This window comes from Anthonomus grandis, chromosome 6 (assembly GCF_022605725.1).
Source record: "Anthonomus grandis grandis chromosome 6, icAntGran1.3, whole genome shotgun sequence".
NCBI lineage: Eukaryota > Metazoa > Arthropoda > Insecta > Coleoptera > Curculionidae > Anthonomus > Anthonomus grandis.
Window position 1 is genome coordinate 19,455,147 of NC_065551.1, and position 22,903 is coordinate 19,478,049.

Consider the following 22,903-nt stretch of genomic DNA (forward strand, 5'->3'; position numbering starts at 1 on the left):
AGATGCTTCAAAGGAATAAAAAAACTGCCGCTTATTTAGAAAACCAAAAAAACTCTTGGATGGACACTCAAGTATTTATCGAGTGGTATGATGCTGGATTCATTCCAGAGTGTGATTGTTAATGCTCGAAGTCATTGCTAAAACCTTTCACTTGCGAGAGAAGATGGAAAATTTAGGGTGATTTTCTTGCCACCCAATCTCAGTCCCTCAACCTATGGACCAGGGGGTGATCGAAGCTTTCAAACGTTACTACAGAAAAGCGTTGCTTCGTAGTATCCGAAACGGCCAGGAGGATAAAATAATTCTTGAAATCTAGAAAGGTATTAAGTTGAAGGATGCTCTTTATATACCAGTAGAAGCATGGGCTAATGTCAAAGCAACTACTCTAAAGAAATCCTGGAATAAGCTTTGTCCAGCAGTTGAATCCGAAGCTAGCCCTACATCTGAAGAACCAACAAATGAAAACTTTGTTTCACAATTGGTTCAGCTGATGAAAGAGGCTTCAGGATTTGAAGAATTTGACCAAGAAAACGTGCATGAATAGCTAGAATTTGACGAGGATGATCCTGGCTTCGAATTGTTGACAGACGACGATATAATAACACAGGTTCAAGTTCCTGAAGATGACGACGATGAAGACGAAATTAGTGATGACATCGTCTCAGCTCAAAAATGTCCGTCCAATGAAGAAGCCTTTAAATGCACTGAGACTGCTATTAAATGGTTAGAACACCAATACGAATGCGATTCTGTGCAGTTGCTGTCTTTAAAACGCCTAAAAGATTTGGCGGCAAAAATACGAGTCCCAAAACTTAAACAAACAAATACTTTCGACTTTTTTTTAGATTAGTTTTGTACTATTATCACATCAAAGTCACTTAACTAAAAAATGTTTAGACATATGTATTTATGTGTGCAATCCCTACTTTAATGTGTATGTGTCTATTCATAATATGTACTGTACTCTAGTGTATCATTAAAAAGCATTACATACATAATATTTATTCCTAATCCAATGACGTGTTTTATTACCCTACCCTTAACAAAGAACTGGAATTTCGCAAATGTTCGTTTATCCGAAATATCGATTAACCGAACACCCGCTGCACCAATTGTTTCGGATAATAGGCGCTCTACTGTATTATTATGTCATGCAACGATATTATGGATTTTAGTTTCATATAAAATATGATGATTTTTTTACCAAAAAGGTAAATCCAGTTTTTATTGTAACTATAGCCGTAATGGTGTTATTTAGTAGTTTTTCATTAGCTGTTATTTATTTTTCAATGTTTGAAAAAATGCTTTACAAAAACCTAAATATAATAAAAAGTCATGTAATAATTTTATTCATTTTTAACTTAACATAAAAGCTAATAAATGTCTTTACCATTAATGATATTACAAGCATCTTTGTAAATAGAGCAGTTGTAGAGTGATCTTGATGAAAGGCCTTACAAAAATCAAAAGATTTTAGAAACTGATGAAATGATTTCATTAATTAAAGTTTCATATGAGAGCTAATGAGTTTTTTCACCAATTAATTTCATTAATGGTATCTTTGTAAATACACCCATTGCAAAGTTACTAAGTTGTTTTTAAAATAATGGAAAACATTTGACAGTATCAAATGCTTCATAAAAATCTAGATTCATTAATTATAGTTTCATGAGTAAGCTAATAAGTTTCTTTACGATTAAGTTTATTTTTATTAGTGGTTTCTTATCTTTTCTATCTTATCTTATCTTGTAAATACAGCCATTGTAAAGTGACTGTAAAGTTATTTACAATGGCTGTATCATGGCTCTAAGGTTGTTTTTAATTTAATTGGAAAACGTTTGATACTATCAAATACTTCACAAAGTATTTTAAAAAGTCATGCTTCGATTTATTTGATTTTAATTTTATATAAAAGCTTATGAGTTTCTTTACTAAAAAACTGATTATAAAATTTGTTGTAAATACAGCTGTAGTCGAATTATTGTATTAAAATTTTCTTTATAGTGTCAAAATCTTTACAAAAATCTAAATACTTAAAAGAATCATATAGCTATTTTACTTATTTTACTTTCCTATGAAAGCTAATAAGTTTTTCAACAATAACGAAAATCACGTAACGACGAATATTGTTGACTTAAATTTAATAATAAACTTGTAATTACAGCCTCTCTGTTACTCTCTGTAAATACAGCCATTGTAAAATTACTAAGTTGTTTTTAATTTAATTGGAAAACGTTTGATACTGTCAAATGCTTCACAAAAATCAAAGTATTTTAAAAAGTCAGGCACCGATTTTAATTTCCTATAAAAGCTGATGAGTTTCTTTACTAAAAAAGTGATTAGAAATTTTGTTGTAAATACAGCTGTAGTCGATTTATTGAGTAGTTTTTCAATGGATTAAAAAAATCTTGATATCGTTAAACCCAAATTACAAAAATCTTAATATTTTTAAAAATTATATAACGGTTTTACTTTCATATGAAAGCTAACAATTTTTTTTACTATTAAAGCCATTTCAAGCATACGTGTAAAAAAAGCCGTTGTGATATGACCAGTTTTTCACTGCATTGAAATTTTCTTTATACTGTCAAAAGCATTACGAAAATCTAAATATTTAAAAGAATCATATAACTATTTTATTTATTTTACTTTCATATGAAAGCTTATGAATTTTCTCACCATTAACGAAAATCATGTAACGATTATGTTGACTTAAATTCAATATTAAACTTGATAAGTTGTTGTACCAATAAAGTCATCACAAATTTCCTTGTAAATATAGCCATTGTACAGTTATTAAATCGTTTTTCAATTAATTTGAAAGACTTGATACTGCCAAACACCTTACAAAAATCCAAATATTTAAAAAAAATATCTAACGGTTTTAGTAGTTTTACTTTCAAAAGAAAACCAATGAATTTCTTCACAACTTACAAGTAGTATACTTGTAAATACAGCTGTTGTGCAGTTAATGACTAGTTTTTTAAAAAATCTTGATTTTGTCAGAGTCTTTACATAAATTCAAATATTTCAAAAAAATTATGTAACGGTTTTGTTCATCTAATTTTCATATAGCTGATAAGTTTCTTGACTAATAAAGTCGTTAGAAGTTTTCTTGTGAATACAACCGTCTTGGAGCTATTGACTAGTTTTTTAATGGATTCAATAAAATCTTGATATTGTCAAAGATCAAAGGCATTACAAAAATCTAAATATTAAAAAAAAAATCATAAAACGATTTTAGTGATTTTATTTTCATATGAAGGCTAATGAATATCTTTACCATTAAAGCCATTACAAGTATACTTATAAACACAGCCGGTATGACAATGATGAATAGTTTTTCAGTTAATTTAAAAAAATCTTAATTCTGTCAAAAGTTTTCCAAATTCTATATATTTTAAACACTCATGTAACGATTTCATTAATTTGAGTCGCATATCAAAACTAATGAGTTTCTTAATCATTAAGACCACAACAAGTTCTCTTTTAAATAGAGCCGTTATAGAATTACTAAGTAGTGTTTCAACTAAATGATAAAAAATTATAGTATCAAATGCTTTACAAAAATCTAAATATTTAAAAAAATTTAACTTTTTTATTAGTTTTAGTTTTTTATTAAAACTGAGAAGTTTTTTAAGCAATAAAGTAGTTTTTGAATAGATTGAAAAAAAGCTTGATATTGTCAAAGGCATAACAAAAATCTATATATTTTAAGAAATCATGTAACGATTTTATTGATTTTAGTTTAACATAATAATAATAATAATAATAATAAGCTTTATTTCCAACAGGTTACATATACCCAGTTATAGGAAAATCAATTAAATATGTAAATGTACAAGTACGAATGCATGAACTGTATTAGATTCATGCGACTAAATTATAAAAGAATTGCTATATAATAAAAAAAAAGTAGTGAGTTTGAGAAAATAAATAATAAAAAATGAACACTAAATTAGGATAAGAATCAAGAATTAATTTAAATCAAAAGAGCAGAAAAAAAATGAGTATACAAATGTATTCAAACTAAAAACTAAATAACTAAAAACTAAATAACCTAGCCTTCCCCACCGACCATACGCAGGTGACTCAAAATAAGTGCCAAATTGTCATGGTGAATGTCACAAGAATCAGCAATAGTGTTAAAGTTTTGACACATAAAGTGAATAGGACTCTGGTACAGAATGTTGGACCTGGCTGTGTCCAAGTTAAAAGCTGGACACTGTCCAGATCCTGGGCGTGGTATATGAAAGCAAATCTTTTGCAAAAGGGATGGGCAGTCAATTTTATGTTTAAGTAAATTAAACAAGAATTTCACCGAATGCATTTCTCTCCTCTTCGCAAGTGACCGGTCAGTATATCTAGGCTGCTCTCTAGGTTATGGTCAAAACCCCTTGGAGGATAGACTCCACCATCCTTAAATGCCAAACATTTAAGGAATCGCCGTTGGACTGATTCTAATAGGTGAATGTGCTGGTTGTAAATGGGAGACCAAATGAGGGAGCTGTAGTCCAGCCTGGATCTAACAAATGCATAGTAGAGAGTTTTGGCAGTGGCAGTATTCGAAAAAAGTTTGCAATTTCTGATAATATAGCCCAGCATGTAAGTAGCTCTAGAAACAGAGTGATAAAAGAAAATGTTTGGTCAAAGGTGACTCCAAGATCCTTAAAACAGGTAGACCTTGCCAGAGACTCTCCATTAACTGAGTAATTAAAGACAAGTGAACTTTTGATTCGAAAGTAGCTGGCCACATTACACTTGGAAACATTAAGGTTAAGCCGGTTCAAAGTGCACCAATGGTGTACAGTATTGATGTTCTCTTGCAGTTGACCACAATCTGCTATAGAATCAATCCTATGGAAAAGCTTTAGGTCATCAGCATATGCTAACCGAGAGCAATTAAGGGTGGAAATTAAATCATTAGCGAAAACGTTAAAGAGAAGGGGGCCCAAGTTATAGCCCTAAGGAACTCCAGAGGTGGGTGAAAAACAAGCAGATCTAAAGCCTTCGACCACTACAAACTAAGAGCGGTCAACTAAATAGGAGTTAAGGAGCTTTATCAAGCGATCGGAGAATCCAAACTGGCGTTCAAGCTAATTTAATAGGATGAAGTGGTCAATCTGGTCAAAAGCCTTTTGAAAGTTTGTGACAGTCTGTGTAGATAACATCGATTTGACCTCTATCATTAAGTGCTTCGCACACAAACTGAGAGAAGAATGCTAGGTTTGTAGTACATGAGCGGCCAGAAACAAAGCCATGTTGATCGTTGGCCAGCATGGACTTAACCTTGGGAAAAATTATTTTATAAAGAGCCAACTCGAATAACTTTGAGAAATTGCACAGAATGGATATAGGGCGGTAATTCTCAATTGTTCCAGCATCGCCCTTTTTAAAGATAGGGCAAACTTTGGCTTGCTTCCAGATATTGGGAAAAATACCTATGTTAAGGATCAGATTAAAAATATGGAGCAGAGGGTCTGTCAGTGCAACAGAGCAGTCCTTAGCTAAAAAACTAGGAATTAGATCTAGGCCAGAGGTCATTTTGCTTTTCAGACACTTGCTCGCCATTATAATGTCGGTAGCCGCGAGCGCGACGACGTCTATGCAAGTTAAGGGAGGTTCAGAGACGACAGGATGATCGCTGGGAAGTGAGTTCGTGTATACACTCCTGAAGTAATCTCCAAAAGCGGACACAATGCTGTCAAGCGTATTGTATGATTGGTTAGAAAGCTTCAATGAGCCGGGGATTTGAGACTGATTACGTTTGCTTCGAATAAAAGACCAAAATTCACTCGGATCGGAGGTTATTTTGTTCTCAATACTATGGATGTACATTTTGTAGGCTTGTGCAGTTAGAGCTTTAATTGTCTTGCGCAGAGATCTAAATATCTCTAGATGATGATTAGACTTGGAAATCTTAAAATCACGAAATGCTCTTTCCTTTTTATATATATTACGAATTATGTCCCCCGAAAACCAGGGAGGGAAACGTCTTTTACGTTTTACCTTGAAGGGTACCGCTCTAGCGAAAGTGTTGTTCAGTATACCATAAAAAACATCACATGCAGAGTTGACGTCCTGCTGCACCATGACAGGCGACCAATCAGTATCTAGTAGCAGCTGATACAAAAGCGGAAAGTTAGCCTTTCTAAAATTATATTCCTTTATTTCAGCTTTATTAAGGGGTAGGTTATTGAGAGAGATAATAATAACATTAACATGAAATCTAATAAGTTTCTTTACCATCAAGGCCATTACAAGTATACTTATAAATACAGTCGTTGTGAAGATAATCAGTAGACTTTCAATGAACTAAAAAAAATCTTGATTCTGAAGGCTTAACAAGAATCTATATATTTTAAAACTCACGAAATGATTTTTTTGACTTTAGTTTCATGTGAAAGCTAATGAGTTTCTGGTCATTTTTCAATTAAATGAAAAAAAAATGATACTCTGAGATGCTTCACAAAAATCTAAATATTTCTAAAAAATCATACAACATTTTTGTTTATCTTAGTCTCATATGAAAGCTAATGAGTTTTTTCGGCTTGAAGGTATTTACAAGGTTCCTTGTAAATACAAGCATAAATAAACATAATATTGTGGGGATATTGAATAGTTTTTCACTACTCAATATCTCCCATGTAATAAATATATTCTGATAAGTTTCCTTAGCATCCCACAATTTTTAATATTTCTAGAAGATTAACTTTGTATTTTAAAATACGTCCCTGGGTTTTTATGACATTCTATTAAATAATATAATATATGACAATGACACATTTGTCACCATTCTATACACATCTCCGTTTGATATACGACTTTTGCCGTATGTATGTTGGTCTCTGTCAAATACACTGTGCCGTAAAAATTAGCCGCAAAGTGCCATTTTAATTCCAATTTCATTCAACTAAAATGTTGGTAAATAGAAATAAATATTAAATAAAATTAAATTTGTTCTCCTTGTCACTTTTTTATATGAGATGACAATATCTTTATTTTTAATTGTTTGTTGTTTTAAATATATGCTATACTTCTTAAGAAAATTAATGTGTGTTATGAAAAGATTTTACTATAAAAAGAAATGGTTTCTGAAAGTCAAGGAAAAAAGAAAAAAATCTTTTAATATCCTCATAAAACTGCCACTTAATCACATTTTTGGTACAACAAAACTTAAAATTTCTACTTTCAAAAATATTGAAGAAAAACTAAAACACCAACCACGCTCCTCTCATACTGTTCAATTTAAAACTAAAACTCCTTACCTGGTCTTGTGGCAAACGGTTTAATAGGTTGTCCACTATAAACCATTTCACTGCGAGGAATCGTGTAGGTGTGACCATTAAATAAACCAGATAGTCCAGGTAAAAGCTCTGATTGACACTCTCCGGAAGGGCTGAGCCTTTAAAAAGAATGAAAACGATAATTTAAAAAAAAAATTCAATTGTCTAGTTTCAAGGTCTTACCTGCAGCATCTGAATAAGGAAGAAACACAATCAGAACATGGAACTGCTATCTGTGGTAAAGGTTTGGCAATGGAGCCATTTGCTATATGGGTTGACGTGTTATTTTCCTCACTGGAAAGCAGTCTGTCCATACCGAATTTTAATTTGGGCTTGTCTTTTTCTAATCTCGTGGTGGTGGATGCTGGACGGATTTCCATCGTTATGAACATTTCTGTACAGTAAATGGATAAATAATAACTTGGAGTGAAGAAAAGAGAAGTAAACTAAATTGATAAGAACTAAGAAAATGATTTTAAAACTGAAGACAAATCTTGAAACCTTTGGAAGACATTGAAAATTTATTTAATTGTCTAATGTATATCAGGACCAGAAAAAAAAATTAAAAGTAATAAAGAAAAAACATCTTAAAATACTTTAAAAAAATTAGAACCGTCTCCAATGAACTGCAGGATATCAATAGCTACGCGGCAGATAAGAGAAACGAACTAAAACATCGACTAATTGCTAAAACTAACTGTCTAGAGAAGATACACTAGATTAATAACAAACGATGTGAAATATCTAAAAAAACATCAAAATAAAACTAAAACCAATAAATCGAAGATTCTAATTACTCTTCAGATATCAACAATGGTTGACCAAAATCTAAAATTGTATTAAAATGGACATTATTTAATTGCATTAAAACTAACGACTGAAGCCTGCAATAACAGCATCAAGCTGAATTTTCTTCAGATACCATACTAGGAATGATTGACGATCTATATTGACAAAAGCAGACATTATTATGTTGAATCCTCTCCAAAGACATTCTTGATGTGTTCAGGAAATCTAAAGAATATCATTGCTTACTACATAAGCAGGTAATTGCAGACCTAGTTTCTGGTTTTAAAGATAAGCTTTTGGAAATTAAATAAAACAAAGTGAATTAAGGTTAAATTGACATTTCTTTAATTGGACTAGAAGCTTTTGGTGACTGGAAGATTTTAAGAATAGCACCGATCTTCAATTGACTTAAATACGCCTGGAAAAAGAAATTAAACGACGTTAACTGCTTTTAAAAATAGGCCAAAATAATAATTTAAAAGAAAAGGAAAACGATTTCGACTGCTAAGAAGAAGCAATAATATTTTTGTGTGCATAAACCAAATATAGAACATTTTTCCAGACATTAATCCATCCCTTTTACGTCCTGGATCAGGGATAAATATGAGCTAAATAACTATGATGTCCTTAGGTTCAATTCTCAAACAAATATTTTTAATTTAGTAAATGTTTGATGAATTCATGATAGAGATTCATATGATTCAATTGAGAAATGAGAGAAATTGAGAAATGATAGAGATTGATTCAAAGAAGTACATCGGGGCTGATAATTTCTTCCAAGTTTGGTTCGTATATTAATAAATAGTATATTTAATCATCCTAGGAGCATAGGATTTTGATTATGAGTTGTGGAGATTAATCAAATATTTAAAATATAAATAAATAGTACTAAATCATCGTAAAAAAAGTCAAACTCTTCACAAAAATCAAAAACATCTTCAAATGCCTGGAAACGACTTTAAATGCATGAAACCCATTAGAAATTACTCCAATGGCCTGAGCTAAATAAAAGACTCAGTTTTAATTGCCTGGAATTGGGAAAAAATAAACCAGAACTACTTGGAAGGAAGGAGAAATAAACTTAGTTACTAAGAATTATAAAAAAATCCTCAAATGCTTAAACTAGTTCTGGAGCCCCTTGATCAGAAAATGTATCCATACTTAAAATAAAAAAAATACATCTTTACTAAACTACAAAATAATCTTAAAAGTGGTACCTACATATGCAAAATATCCTTTAAAAAACTACACCCAGATGGTACTAAACCAGTTTAAGGTTCCTCACTTAATAAATCACACATGCACAAATCACTTTTAAAGCACTTGGGCACATTCTAAAAAGATATTTTCACACCAAGGGCCGCCGCTAACTAAAGTGATACTAATTATAAAAGTACCGTGCCGTATCTTGATAGGAGGTCCATAGGATGATCTCGAAAGTCTCGGATGCTGGGAGGCGTACTTAGCTACCGTTTAGTTGACGCGTGATTGGTCGGAAAACGGATAAAGTTTAAGGCGGCGACCGCGCTTATGTCCGCGCCAAATTGATTTATTTTTAACAAGAAGGAGACCCTAATGATTGCAGGATTTATTTCGATTGCTTTACGTTTTTAAATCTGGTGTTTTGATACATTTAATTGAATTATTGGGGCTATTAGCTGAGCTGTACTGGAATGAGTTTATTTTTCTTATTTTTTGTAAATTCACCCTAATTACAATTAACATATAGAGTATATTATTTTATATTTGAAATTTCTTAACACAGAATTAAGATAATTAAAAATTACAAATATTCGAAAGACTTCTTAGTGTAAAAAAGAAAACATTGTTAAAAAAAATGAAATATGATAAGTTTAATAAAAAATGATCTTTTACGTCAGGGAATAAATTAAAAAAAAATTGAATTTTTGAACTTTTTTTTTGGAAGATTCTTGTAAAATAAATAAGATAATACGTTAAAAAATTATAAATGTTATTTATAAAATAGAATTTTAAAACAAAAATCTAATAATAAATACAATTGCTAATTTCTTAAGATTTTTTACTTAATCATATTTTATTATCAGTTTTAAGTTTTACCTATCGAAATTTTTAATAATAGTATAATAATGTATATTTATTTAGTAAAAATGTATATTAAATAAATATATAAAATTAATTAAATATACACAACACAATTAAATTTTTAAACGTTGTGTTCCACTTTATTTGCTAAATACCAACAATCGATGGTACTGCTGAGGTTGTATCGCCTGGTCGGCTCGTGTTAATTTTTCGAGCATTCTACACATACTTTTTAGCCCGTCTATGTTGACACAGGCTAAACAAGGAATTCCTGTTAGTTTCCAGGAAGACATAAGATACCATTCCAATATTGTATGAACAATCTCAGCCTTCAGTTTTTCAGAAATACTTCGTGAAGGAGTTAGGTCGCTATCCAAATGTGGAGCAAGACTAGTAACAAAAAATTATAATTCAAAATATTACCCAACAACTACTTAAGTAAATAAATAAATAAATAATATCTTTATTTAGCAAGAAGCTACATTCAATAAAAACATAAATGAAAAATAAACTAAAAGTGTAAGTTGGCTATAACTGTATCAGGACACTCCGGTTTGTCCATGGATGGTTTCGGTAATCCAGAAACAGCATCTCGGTTCCAGAAATATCCTGTCAGAGGTAGACCATAAATTAAAACTGGACTTAACCTAAACATTATTTCCTTGCCCCACTTATTAAAAGCACAGTTAATTGTTGTTTGCCTTATAATAATAAAAATAATGTCGACTCTGGTTGATCGAGTCGGTTCGGTTGCAAGCAGCCGATGACACACATTTGGAACTTGGTTGACCTTGCTGACCAGAGACATTGGTCCCTCCGTGTAACACTTAGAAATGCTTCGGTAGTTCCAAGAAGCTATAACCAGTATCCCGGTTGGCCCAAAAATACCCAGTCAACAGATAAATTCAAAATCGAGATGATGATTGGAGCGGAAACAATGCATACTATAAAACTTAATAAACTACATAATTAAAATAACATAATGAAATAACAAACACAATTTTACTTATTCATAATAAATTTTCTCAAGAGCCCTCTGAATTGATTCAAAGTAATACAATTTTTGATGTTCGCAGGCAAGTTGTTAAATAGAATTAAACCTTTGTATAGAACTGAATTATGCATTTGGGTTGTGTTACATCTGTCGACTAGTATGAAGTCTATACGATTTCTCGTATTATAGTTATGTATATCTCCAAAAACTCTTAATTTATTACAAATATAATCGGGGAGCATCTGATGTTTTAATTTAAAAATAAACAAATAAACGTTATACAAAATTCTTTGATGTACAGACAACATATCTAGGACACCCAACATAGAGACAACAGGCGTGTAACGATTACAATTTAGAATCAGTCTCAATTCTATACTGTGGCAAGTTAAACAATAATGTTGAACAGAACTGTAAATGAGCAAGAGCAATGGCGTTGTAAAGTTTTAATTTGATGTACATTGACAAATTTTTTTCTATTCTTGTGATAAATCCAACTTTTTTTGAAAATTTTCTCATTACATAATCTGCATGAGCATGGAGATTCAGATTGGTATCAAAAATTGTTCCCAAATGTTTAATTTCTTTGGCATACAAAATAATTTCCCCATTCACAGAAATCTGTATATTGCCCATGTCTATAGAACTTAATCTAGATTTCTTGCCAAATATACAAAACTTTGATTTACTTGCATTTAAACTTAGTTTATTTCTACAAAGCTCAACGTTCATGACCTGTTGCAGGTGATGAATGTCTTATCCACCACATATAACATTGAGTAGAAACGTATCATCCATTTTTTCTCTAAGAGACCAAACGAAAACAAAACAAAGGTAAAAACACAAAGTCACGGTCTCATCAAATTCATATCACAATTTTTTTTTTACATATAACATTGTATCGTCCGCAAACAACACCACATTACACCTCCCCACTACCTCCACCAGATCGTTGACATACAATAAAAATAGCAAGGGGCCCAAGACCGTTCCCTGCGACACACCATACTTTACATTAACAATATAGTAGAACACTCATTAATTTAAAATCAATTCTTTCAGACCCTTTTAAATTGGTTAATATTATCACAGTGTTAAGAATTGAGATATGCATTTTGGCCCTATTACATTTGCTGGCCAGGATAAAATCTATACGATTTTTTGTATAATACATCACGCAGCATTTCATGTTTCAGTTTAAAAATAAACAAATTATATTAAGACATTATACTTTCATTTTTTCGCTTACAGACATCATACCTAGGACGCCTATCATAGATAAAACAAGTGTAAAATGATTACAACTTAAGACCGGTCTCATTAGTCTATTCTGTATTTTTTCAAGTCGATCAGTCCTGTATACTGACGAGTTATCACCAAAGTAGAGCGGTACTGTAGGTGGGGAAAAGCGTTGGCATTATACAGTAAAAATGTTGTGCGCAGCGACAAACTTTTACCGATTCTTGTCAAAAAGCCTTAACTTCTTCTTGAAACTTTTACAGTTTTTATATAATCTGCATTCGCATGAAAGTCTAAGTTGGCATCTAAAATTGTGCCCAAGTATTTAATTATTCGCTTTCATACGAAATGCTTTCCCCATTTATAGTAATCCAATCGCCAAAATTTACCAAATCTACTCTAGACTTTTTGCCAAAAATATTAAATTTTTATTTCTTTAAATTTAAACTTAATTTATTGTCGCAGAGCTTAGAGAATAAATTATTCAATTTAATGTTTATGGCCTGCTGCATCTAAAGAATATCTTATTATACTTATTCTCATAGACTGGAACGGTATTAATAGATCGGAATTCATTACTACATTTGGTGTTTTGTATTTTGTGAACAGGAACAATAGTACAGACAATGTCCAGGACTCTACTAAGATACCAGAACCAGTCTTCAATTTTTTCATTCTTGCAATGGAAATTTTATTAAATTTAGTCATTAAACTATTTAACCCAGAGGTTTTCTTGTGAAATCAGTTGGCTTATTAGCCGCTTGAGGAATACGTTCAATACTATTCACAAAATATTTAGTGAATCTCTCTGTACAATGTTAGCTTCCTGTGTGCAAGTAATACCAACTAAAATTATTTCATTTGGCATATTTTGGTTCTTTTCGAGAAAAGAGTCTTCACATTTCTGCAGAGTTCTTTTTACTAGTTTTATTTGAACCTATGCATTGCACCTAAGACCTTTCCTTCTCCACTCTCATTTTGTTTAAAATATTATTTCTTAGATTTTTATATTCGTTACATGATTTCACACTTTTTTCCATGACAGCCTTTTTGTAAAGTGGATCCCTTTGTTACATTTGTATCCTTATATCAGGTATTATCCATTACTTAATTACGCATTTTTGCTTTGGAGCAATTTTCAATTAATTTAAAAATAATTGGGCATATTATACTGCAAAAATTTTTTTGAATATCCGCAACGAAACTATTAGCTAGTAAGTTGTATGTACAATTTTTATTCCAATTCATTATAAGCAGTCCTCTTAATGGTTATCACAATTATAATTTTTAAAACATCTTTGATATCTTAAGGTCTGTTCTCTTTTATGTAGTAATTGATATAATGGTCGTTAATTTTAAGATAAGTAAGTTAAATGGATGATTCAATTTCAGGCGTTACGTGAGTTTGACTCAATAGTAAAAACTTAGCTTTCGAATTAGTTGCTAATCACACAATGTTATTTTTGTTGTTCAGATATCCCAAGGTATTAACAGAACTAGTGCAATATTTAAGTCGAATTGCAACTTGGTGCCTCTGATTAAGACGTTATCTTTATCAATATTTAATAATTTGAGAAGGATTTTGTCTGCTGATTAAAATAGTAAAAACAGAAAAAAATTAAACATTGCGTTTTCGAGAAAATGTGATAATTGTACTGTTGTTAAATGAAATCAGAAGGTAATAATTTTCTTAATAAAAAAGTTTATCTACACTAATAGCCTTAACTTTAAAATAACAATATGTTATAGCGATATTAATAATTTTAAAATGTAGGCATGCTGGCTTTGGAATATAAAAATAACATCAAGTTAACCTACCTAACTTACATAAATGAGCAAAAGTATCGCCATCTTGTTCAATACATTTTGAAGCATACTTCAGCACGCGTCTTGTATCTTTTAAGATTGGTCTTCCAGCAATCTCAGGTCTTTCAATTATTTGCCTAATATGTGTTTGAAGTTCATCAACTGTTCTGTATTTCTTATACACTTAATATTGTATGTAACTCAAAAATTAAAGTCAAGAGGGGTTAAGTCTGGTGAGCTAGGTGGCCAGCGAAACGGGCTATGTATCGCAATCCATTATTCCTTACACAGTCTTTATATTCTAAATTATTATTATATAATTAAATAAATTTGTTGCCATTTCTCCAAGTTAACATTATCCAAATAATTTTTCAGCGCTCCAGATAATATGTCAACATATCTCCTTCCGGTCAAAGTACCATCATAAAATACACTATTATTTGGCTTCCTATTAAGCTGCAACAAACATTAAATTTATACTAAATAGATTTTCAGTGTTTCTGGGATCAGTAAGGAAAATTTTTTTTTGGAACAATAATGTACATTTTTATGGTCAAACATACTTTTGTTGAAAAATTATCTTCGTGACTACAAATTATACAGCTTAAAATATTATCATTTTGCTTGCACCATCACCCATATTATTTCGTTCAGCTTTACCAGTTAAAAAAAGAAAATCCCCACAACAGAATCAATAGAACGTGACACACAAAATATTTAATCAATAAAGATATAATAAAGGTTTAATTTACTTTTTACAAACACGAATAAAACGTCGCGTTTATATTATTTCTTATTTAAGATTATTTTGAGTTTTATTAAAAAAAAACCTTTAATAAAATAGAATTTTATATAATAAAATGAAAAGAAAAAATAATAAGAATTAAAATATTAAATTAAAAAAATTATTGTCACAAGTCAAAAGGAGAAACTATTTAAAAATATAAATCTGAAATAATCTTAATGCAATTCCAAGCTTTTTTAGCAATTTTAATTTTTAGAGTAATTTTTTTTTGTGTTATTTTATCTTTTAATATTTTGTTATTGACATTTGATTAGAAAAATTATTAAACAGTTTTGAAAAATGCCAAAGTAATCAAAAATCAAAAGATTAAATTGAAATATTTTAAAATCAAATAATTAAAATATTTTAACGAAAAGATCTTAATTAAAATTGCGTAATGAAGTAAAATATGTAAAAATCAAAAAAATAATTAAAAATGAGGATTTTTAGAAATTTTCATTTAAATTATAAATTAATTTTTTAATATTTATTTACGGGATGTCCCCATTCTAACAAAATTACAAAATAAATTATATCCTAACCCTAAATGTATATAATTATTCGGCCATCAACAAATATATTAATAAGATATTGTATAATGAACTTAATCTATTAAGTAACCAAATATTCTATAATATCTATCTAAATGTATATAAATATGTAGCAGCCCAAGATATACAAATAAGATAAAACTTCCAATAACTTAACCAAAAACTTCCAAAAAAAATATAAAGCAACTAAAAACATACCATTAAAATAATCAAAATAAGAAAAGTAAAAGCAATCAAATTTATTATACTTAACACACGTACTCAACGAGTAAACTCACTCAGACACCTTTTAAGTTTTGAAGGCTTTAAATCCACTAAGTCAAAAGCCTGATTAAATCTATTTCCCAACATGTGGAGTCGATTAATTGGAGAAAATTTACCATAGTTTGTATGGTGATACTCAACCAGAAAAAGGGACGTCTCTCTAAGGACTCTGGTATTGCATCTAAAGTTTATCCGCGATAACAATTCAGGGCAATCAATAGCATTATTAAGCAACTTGTGAAGAAATATCATATCACACCTAGTTCGATAGTCCTCAAAAGAAGTTATATTTAGCCTTGACTTAAGTTCCAATAAAGACTCATCTCGTACATTTAATCGCCAGGCACAAGTGCTGAGAAATTTATTTTGGACCTTATCAAGACTGTAAATATGGTTAGCATAATAAGGGGTTCAGACTATGGATTATGGAAGAATAAGACCTGACACTACGAATAAGTGTAAGATATAAAACTCCGAAGGCAGCTACTGAAAAGTCTTGAGTATTTCTAGTTATAAAACTAAGAGTACGAAGGGCTTTACTAGACAAACTATCTATATGGGGTATGCAAGTCAGGGAACTGTCAAACAACACCCCCAAATCTTTAATTAGCGATACTTTTGAAAGTATATTATCATTTATGTGGTAGTCAAATAGGACAACTTTTCTAGATTTAGTAAAAGAAATGATAAAACACTTATCCTTATTAAGATGTAAGCCATTAGAGACAGACCAATTATAGTGAACCCCTTACATTAACAAATTGTATCATTTTATGTAGGTAACTATTTAGCCAAGAAAGAAACGATTTAGGGAAACCATAGCATCTTAATTTAAAAATAAGCAATGAGTGGATGACTGTGTCAAAGGCCTTTGAGAAATCAGTATAGATGGAGTCGACCTGATGACCCTTCTCGAAAGCCCTGACAATGAACTCATGATATAATACAAGGTTTATAGAAGTAGATTTACCCTGCCTAAACCCATGTTGCTCGTTGATCAAGAGACCTCTACAATGCCAAGTAAGGTATTTGTTCAGGACAAGTTCAAAAAGCTTAGGGATAGCAGATAATATAACAATAAGCCTGTAATTTTTTATATCATCCCTGTCCCCATTTTTGAATACAGGAGTTATAAAGCTGTCACGCCATTTCTCACAGAAAGTTTGTAATTTTAAAGACAAATTAAATAATGTACACAAATGTCTAGACAAACTATAAACACATCTTTTTAGGAAATAGGTAGGAACATTATCAGGACCATAACTCAGTTTGTCCTTAAGACCAAATATAGATTCAAAAATCTCAGACAGGGTGAAATGGATAAAAGGCATGTCGACATTTGCTACTGGAAAATTTAAGTTACTGAGATCAACCTCATCAGGGTGATAAACGCTAGAAAATAGGTAGAAAATAAGTTTGCAATATCCTCCCCCGAATCTGCTGAAATATCATTTAAATACATAGCATTTGGGATACCATGACTTTTATTAAGGGAGTTAATATGATTCCAAAATTGTGTGGTATCAGATTGAATTGACTCATTTAAGGTAGCAATGTAAGATCTATAGCATTGCTCAGTATGAACTTTACATTGAGTACGTATAGGTTAGCAAACAGGATATAATCTATAGCTAAGTTAGTACTTTCGAATTTAGCATGAGCAGTCTTTTTTGATAGAATAAGATTCCTTAATTCTGGGGAAAACCAACGAGGAAACCTGGAAGGTTTATATATATTTTTTTGGTACATAGAGTGAGATTGCATATAAAACTACTTCATAAAAGTTATTCACTGAATTATAATATCGATGTCTGAATCATCAAAAATACTAATCCAGTCCACTAAAGAAAAATAATCATTCAAACTTACAAAATCAGCATTTTTAAAATCAAAATAAGTTGTACTATAATCCAACCTTTCAATCCTATCACTAACCCTAATATCGCAAATTGTTGCTAAGTGGTGAAAGTTGTTTGAAAGAAGATTGTCTAAAGCTTGTTGAACAGTTATTTTATGGCACTCTTTTTTTTATTTTATTTGAAATAAAAGAAAAATTCTACAAGAATAAAAAGTTAAAAAAATATATTAAAAGAATACTTTAAAATCCAGTAATTAATATAATTTAAAAAAGTCAATTTTAGATGTGTTGGGTATTTTTAAATAAAGAAAATATCCAAACCAAGGAAAAGTTCAAAAATAATAAATATGAAGAAAAGTCATGAGGAAAATTTAAAAAAGTGCTATAATAATTGTGAATCTTAAGACATTCTAATTTAAATTATAAATCTTCACTTTAAATAATTTAGATGTTTTTTTTTGTGATTTTTGAGAAAAATATTTGTAGTATTTCAAAAAGGATTTTTTAAAGATGACTTTAAGGAAAGGAAAAGTCACAAATTGTAAATAATAAAGAAATTGTCACAATTTCAAATTTGTTTATTAATAACGTTTCCTAAGCAAATATTTTAAGTGAACGCGAAATTAAATTAATTTTTTGTCTTATTTAAAAATTGCCTAGAAATACATAATTTCCATAGTCTATTAATTTTTTGAGTGCAATTCATACCATTGCCTCGACCGCCTCAAAAGCAGCACACGATTTCTTGCTTTCGACAGATTTTTTAAAAATATTCATAAAGCCAGGCGATAAAGTTAAAAAACCCATAAATACTTAATCGTTAATATGCGTACTCGATAGGCCTCCTGCCAATCGATAACAATCTTAAAATGTGACATACGGTCCTTATATGAACGGCCCACGTGAGGCGCACCGTCATAAACAATGAAAAATATCACTTTACGCTTTATTACCGGTTTCATTATGGCTGCTAATTCCCTTGCAATCGATTTTACGATCAACCGTTCAAGGGACTTTTCTTATTGGATTTCCTTCTGGTCTTCGGCCGATAGCAATAGACGTGGATTCAGGAAAATTCAATAAGAACTGAATTGACTTAACTTAGAACTAGCAATAAAACTTATTTTTTTTATTCTATTCGGGATCTTTTTATAATTTGTTTATTATCATTTTCTGCTCGTGAACCGAATAAATTCCGCCCAATCTCACTATTAGGTATCTTGCAATTTTAAAACTTTGGAGAGGATTCTTAAAAATTGCCTTGAATGATAGCTAGAACATAATCCCTTAAAGCTCATTTGGCTTCCGAAGAGGTGTTGGCGTAATCGACTGTGTCACTGATATATATTATACTTTTTGTGATAAAAGCTATTTAACTGCAGTGTATCTAGATATTTCCAAAGCCTATGACAACGTGGTGCTTCAACTATTAGTAAATAAAATGGTAAAAATCAACATTCCATAGGAATTTGCAACAAACTTAGTTAAATTGTAGTTGGATAGGAAAGTTTTTATTAACCTTAAAAATTTGTTAATTGGCTCTAGGACCCTCGACTTAGGTCTGCCGCAGGTATCTGTTTTAAGTCCTCTATTATTTAAAATTTGTAATAAATATCCTGGATATACATAGTTTGCCATACATGCATAACATACTCCAACTGCAGATGATTTCTGTTTCTATTTAATCGGGGCAAAATTAAAAGATTCAAAATAATTCTTTATACGAGACACCGTTTATTTCCGTTTAGGCATTTTTGTATATTAGAAATTAACCTGGAATGATCATATACATTCAGTAGTGAGAAAATCCGACAAAAGCCACAAGATCCGTCCCTGGGGTCCGACCCTAAGATCGCTCTTAACTTTTATAAAGACTACACTAGATCTATACTAGATTTCGGATCAATCAGTTATGGTTCCGGGACAAATAGTCAATTGAGTGCGCTTTACCGAATATAATACAAGGCTCTAAGGTTAGTCACTGGAGTCACTTTTTGATCAAAATTTGCTACAAAGAAGATACACTGATCAAAATTTTTTATCCTCCCTGCAAGTTTTTGGCTATTTCAGCATAATAAAACATCTATTATATTCTAGAGGCTAAAAGAGATCTTTACTATGGCAGTAAGGTTCAATTTACTAATATCTCTTAACTGTAGTAGTATAGTAGTTTCTTTTTATAAAGTATCTTCACTAAACTAGAAGAGTAGCTTACAAACTTACTTCTGGTCTTCGGCCGATAGCAATAGACGTGGATTCAGGAAAATTCAATAAGAACTGAATTGACTTAACTTAGAACTAGCAATAAAACTTATTTTTTTTATTCTATTCGGGATCTTTTTATAATTTGTTTATTATCATTTTCTGCTCGTGAACCGAATAAATTCCGCCCAATCTCACTATTAGGTATCTTGCAATTTTAAAACTTTGGAGAGGATTCTTAAAAATTGCCTTGAATGATAGCTAGAACATAATCCCTTAAAGCTCATTTGGCTTCCGAAGAGGTGTTGGCGTAATCGACTGTGTCACTGATATATATTATACTTTTTGTGATAAAAGCTATTTAACTGCAGTGTATCTAGATATTTCCAAAGCCTATGACAACGTGGTGCTTCAACTATTAGTAAATAAAATGGTAAAAATCAACATTCCATAGGAATTTGCAACAAACTTAGTTAAATTGTAGTTGGATAGGAAAGTTTTTATTAACCTTAAAAATTTGTTAATTGGCTCTAGGACCCTCGACTTAGGTCTGCCGCAGGTATCTGTTTTAAGTCCTCTATTATTTAAAATTTGTAATAAATATCCTGGATATACATAGTTTGCCATACATGCATAACATACTCCAACTGCAGATGATTTCTGTTTCTATTTAATCGGGGCAAAATTAAAAGATTCAAAATAATTCTTTATACGAGACACCGTTTATTTCCGTTTAGGCATTTTTGTATATTAGAAATTAACCTGGAATGATCATATACATTCAGTAGTGAGAAAATCCGACAAAAGCCACAAGATCCGTCCCTGGGGTCCGACCCTAAGATCGCTCTTAACTTTTATAAAGACTACACTAGATCTATACTAGATTTCGGATCAATCAGTTATGGTTCCGGGACAAATAGTCAATTGAGTGCGCTTTACCGAATATAATACAAGGCTCTAAGGTTAGTCACTGGAGTCACTTTTTGATCAAAATTTGCTACAAAGAAGATACACTGATCAAAATTTTTTATCCTCCCTGCAAGTTTTTGGCTATTTCAGCATAATAAAACATCTATTATATTCTAGAGGCTAAAAGAGATCTTTACTATGGCAGTAAGGTTCAATTTACTAATATCTCTTAACTGTAGTAGTATAGTAGTTTCTTTTTATAAAGTATCTTCACTAAACTAGAAGAGTAGCTTACAAACTTAGCAACAAAATTAGCAGATACGGCAAAGTACTTTAGTGGTATTGAAACGTTATTTTTTTCTTTTAGGAAGCCAAACCAGCTCTTTTAAATAATTACTTTTTCAAACTAGTGGACTCAATGTTTGGCATGCCTTTATTCTTCAACTACAATGTAGATTACTAATTTACAATATTTTTTTTCTACAAGTTATATAGAAAAGATTATGATATTTAAAAGAGCTTTATTAAATGGGGAAAAATAAATTTTTTCTTAAAGCAATTTGGACCAATATAACTAATATTAATACTACTGCTTTTTCAAAAACGATTTTTTTATACTGATTGTGATTTTACTTCTAAACATACTGGGTGTAATATTAATGAGTATGCATATGAAGTTTGTGTGTAATAGTATAATACAATATTTATAACTTCAAAAACAGACAATATTTATACTTGCTTACAATAAAAATAACCAGCTTAAATAATTACTTACTAAAATTACACCCTATATACATATCTCAACCAGTCCACGCGGTATATATTAATTATTTAAAAAAAGTTCCTACGAAAACTTAAGATACTAATATGTGGATAGTCAATAGTCGATAGTTAGGTGTTTCGTCAAAATACCTAATACTCTAAACAATAGTTGCTGAAACGACATAAGTTCTGATTATAAAATAAGAAGAGGAAAATATAAATAACACAATATATTATGATAAATATTAACTTTATTTATATTGATGTAAGGGTTATTATACATAAAAAATGTTGTAAAAACCTAAAAACAAATTGGCCAAGATGTCTAATTTGTGAAACTACTGAAAAAGATTTGTGAAAATCACTGAAACATATCAACAAAGTTATTGCAGTTAACAGTATTATATGTATGTATATTAAATAACAGCTCCTCTACAAAGTACCAGAAATGCTGGGATTCCAAAGGGTATGCGATATGCAATGCATGAAAAAGTTTAAATAAGAGTTCCAATTCTCTTATAACAGAGTCTCTTTAACAACAAAAGGTATTTAGGATCTTTCAAATTTCCCAAAATGATTCTCTATAACTTTCCAGCTTCTCCCTTCTTCTGGCTAATCCGGTCTCTAATTCGCGTGCATTCTATAAAAACAAAATAGATGAAACTAGCAAATACAACATTAATTCGTTAAGTTATTTACGTTAAAAAAAAGTTGTTTGCACCTCTACTCTGCTAGGCCTCCGTAAATTTCCTTTTCTTGCTTTTTAATTTGTAACTGCATTTAAAACATAGTATAGCCAAAGTATTGCTTATGCTAATAGATCTAAAAATGTCACAAAACATTATCTTAAGTTTATATAATTTTAATATGTAGTAACTAGTCTCCGTCCGACTTTGCCAATTTTAACTAAATTTCTACCCTTGACTAGTATCATGTAGTATTGTCCTCTGCTTCTTTTTTTCTTTTTATTAGAGAATAGACAAGTGGATTTGATGTAATCCTTTGACTTTTATTTTAATAAATTTGAGACCTATGACTTGGATGGACTATTTCTTGGAATTATCTTAAGATATTGAAAATTTTATTTTTAAGTAATAATGAAAGTTATTGTCTCTTAAAGTATAATGCATATGGAATCATTTGCTATAAATATTTAATAAAGGAGGCATCATTTTAAAAATGTTAACGTAGCTCATGTTTCAGATTAATTTGTTGAAATTTAAGCAAATTTAAATGCATTAAACTATTGATTAAAGAACTTATTAAATCTTCAAAACCAATACAACTTTTTAATCGTTTTTTCGATATACTTTTCTAGGCAAGCTTCTTCAAGTTGCTAACTGTTTTTTAAAATTGCCTTTCTGGTATACACTGGTGGTGAACTTTTACCACCAA

General features: G+C 30.5%; 1 protein-coding gene across 3 annotated transcripts in view; it reads right to left on the minus strand.

The window, feature by feature from the left end:
• Positions 1-22,903, minus strand: part of LOC126737373 (H2.0-like homeobox protein) — a 38,961-nt gene that overhangs the window by 14,212 nt on the left and 1,846 nt on the right. For 2 of the 3 annotated variants that reach the window (XM_050442252.1, XM_050442254.1), the window contains exons 2-3: positions 7,470-7,680; positions 7,269-7,405 (exon numbers count right to left, since the gene is read on the minus strand). In XM_050442252.1, the coding sequence (XP_050298209.1) occupies positions 7,269-7,405; positions 7,470-7,678 (346 nt within the window). In that variant the 5' untranslated portion in view covers positions 7,679-7,680. Of the gene's footprint in view, positions 1-7,268; positions 7,406-7,469; positions 7,681-9,296; positions 9,778-22,903 lie in introns of those variants that run through there. The other variant, XM_050442253.1, reaches the window with a different exon arrangement.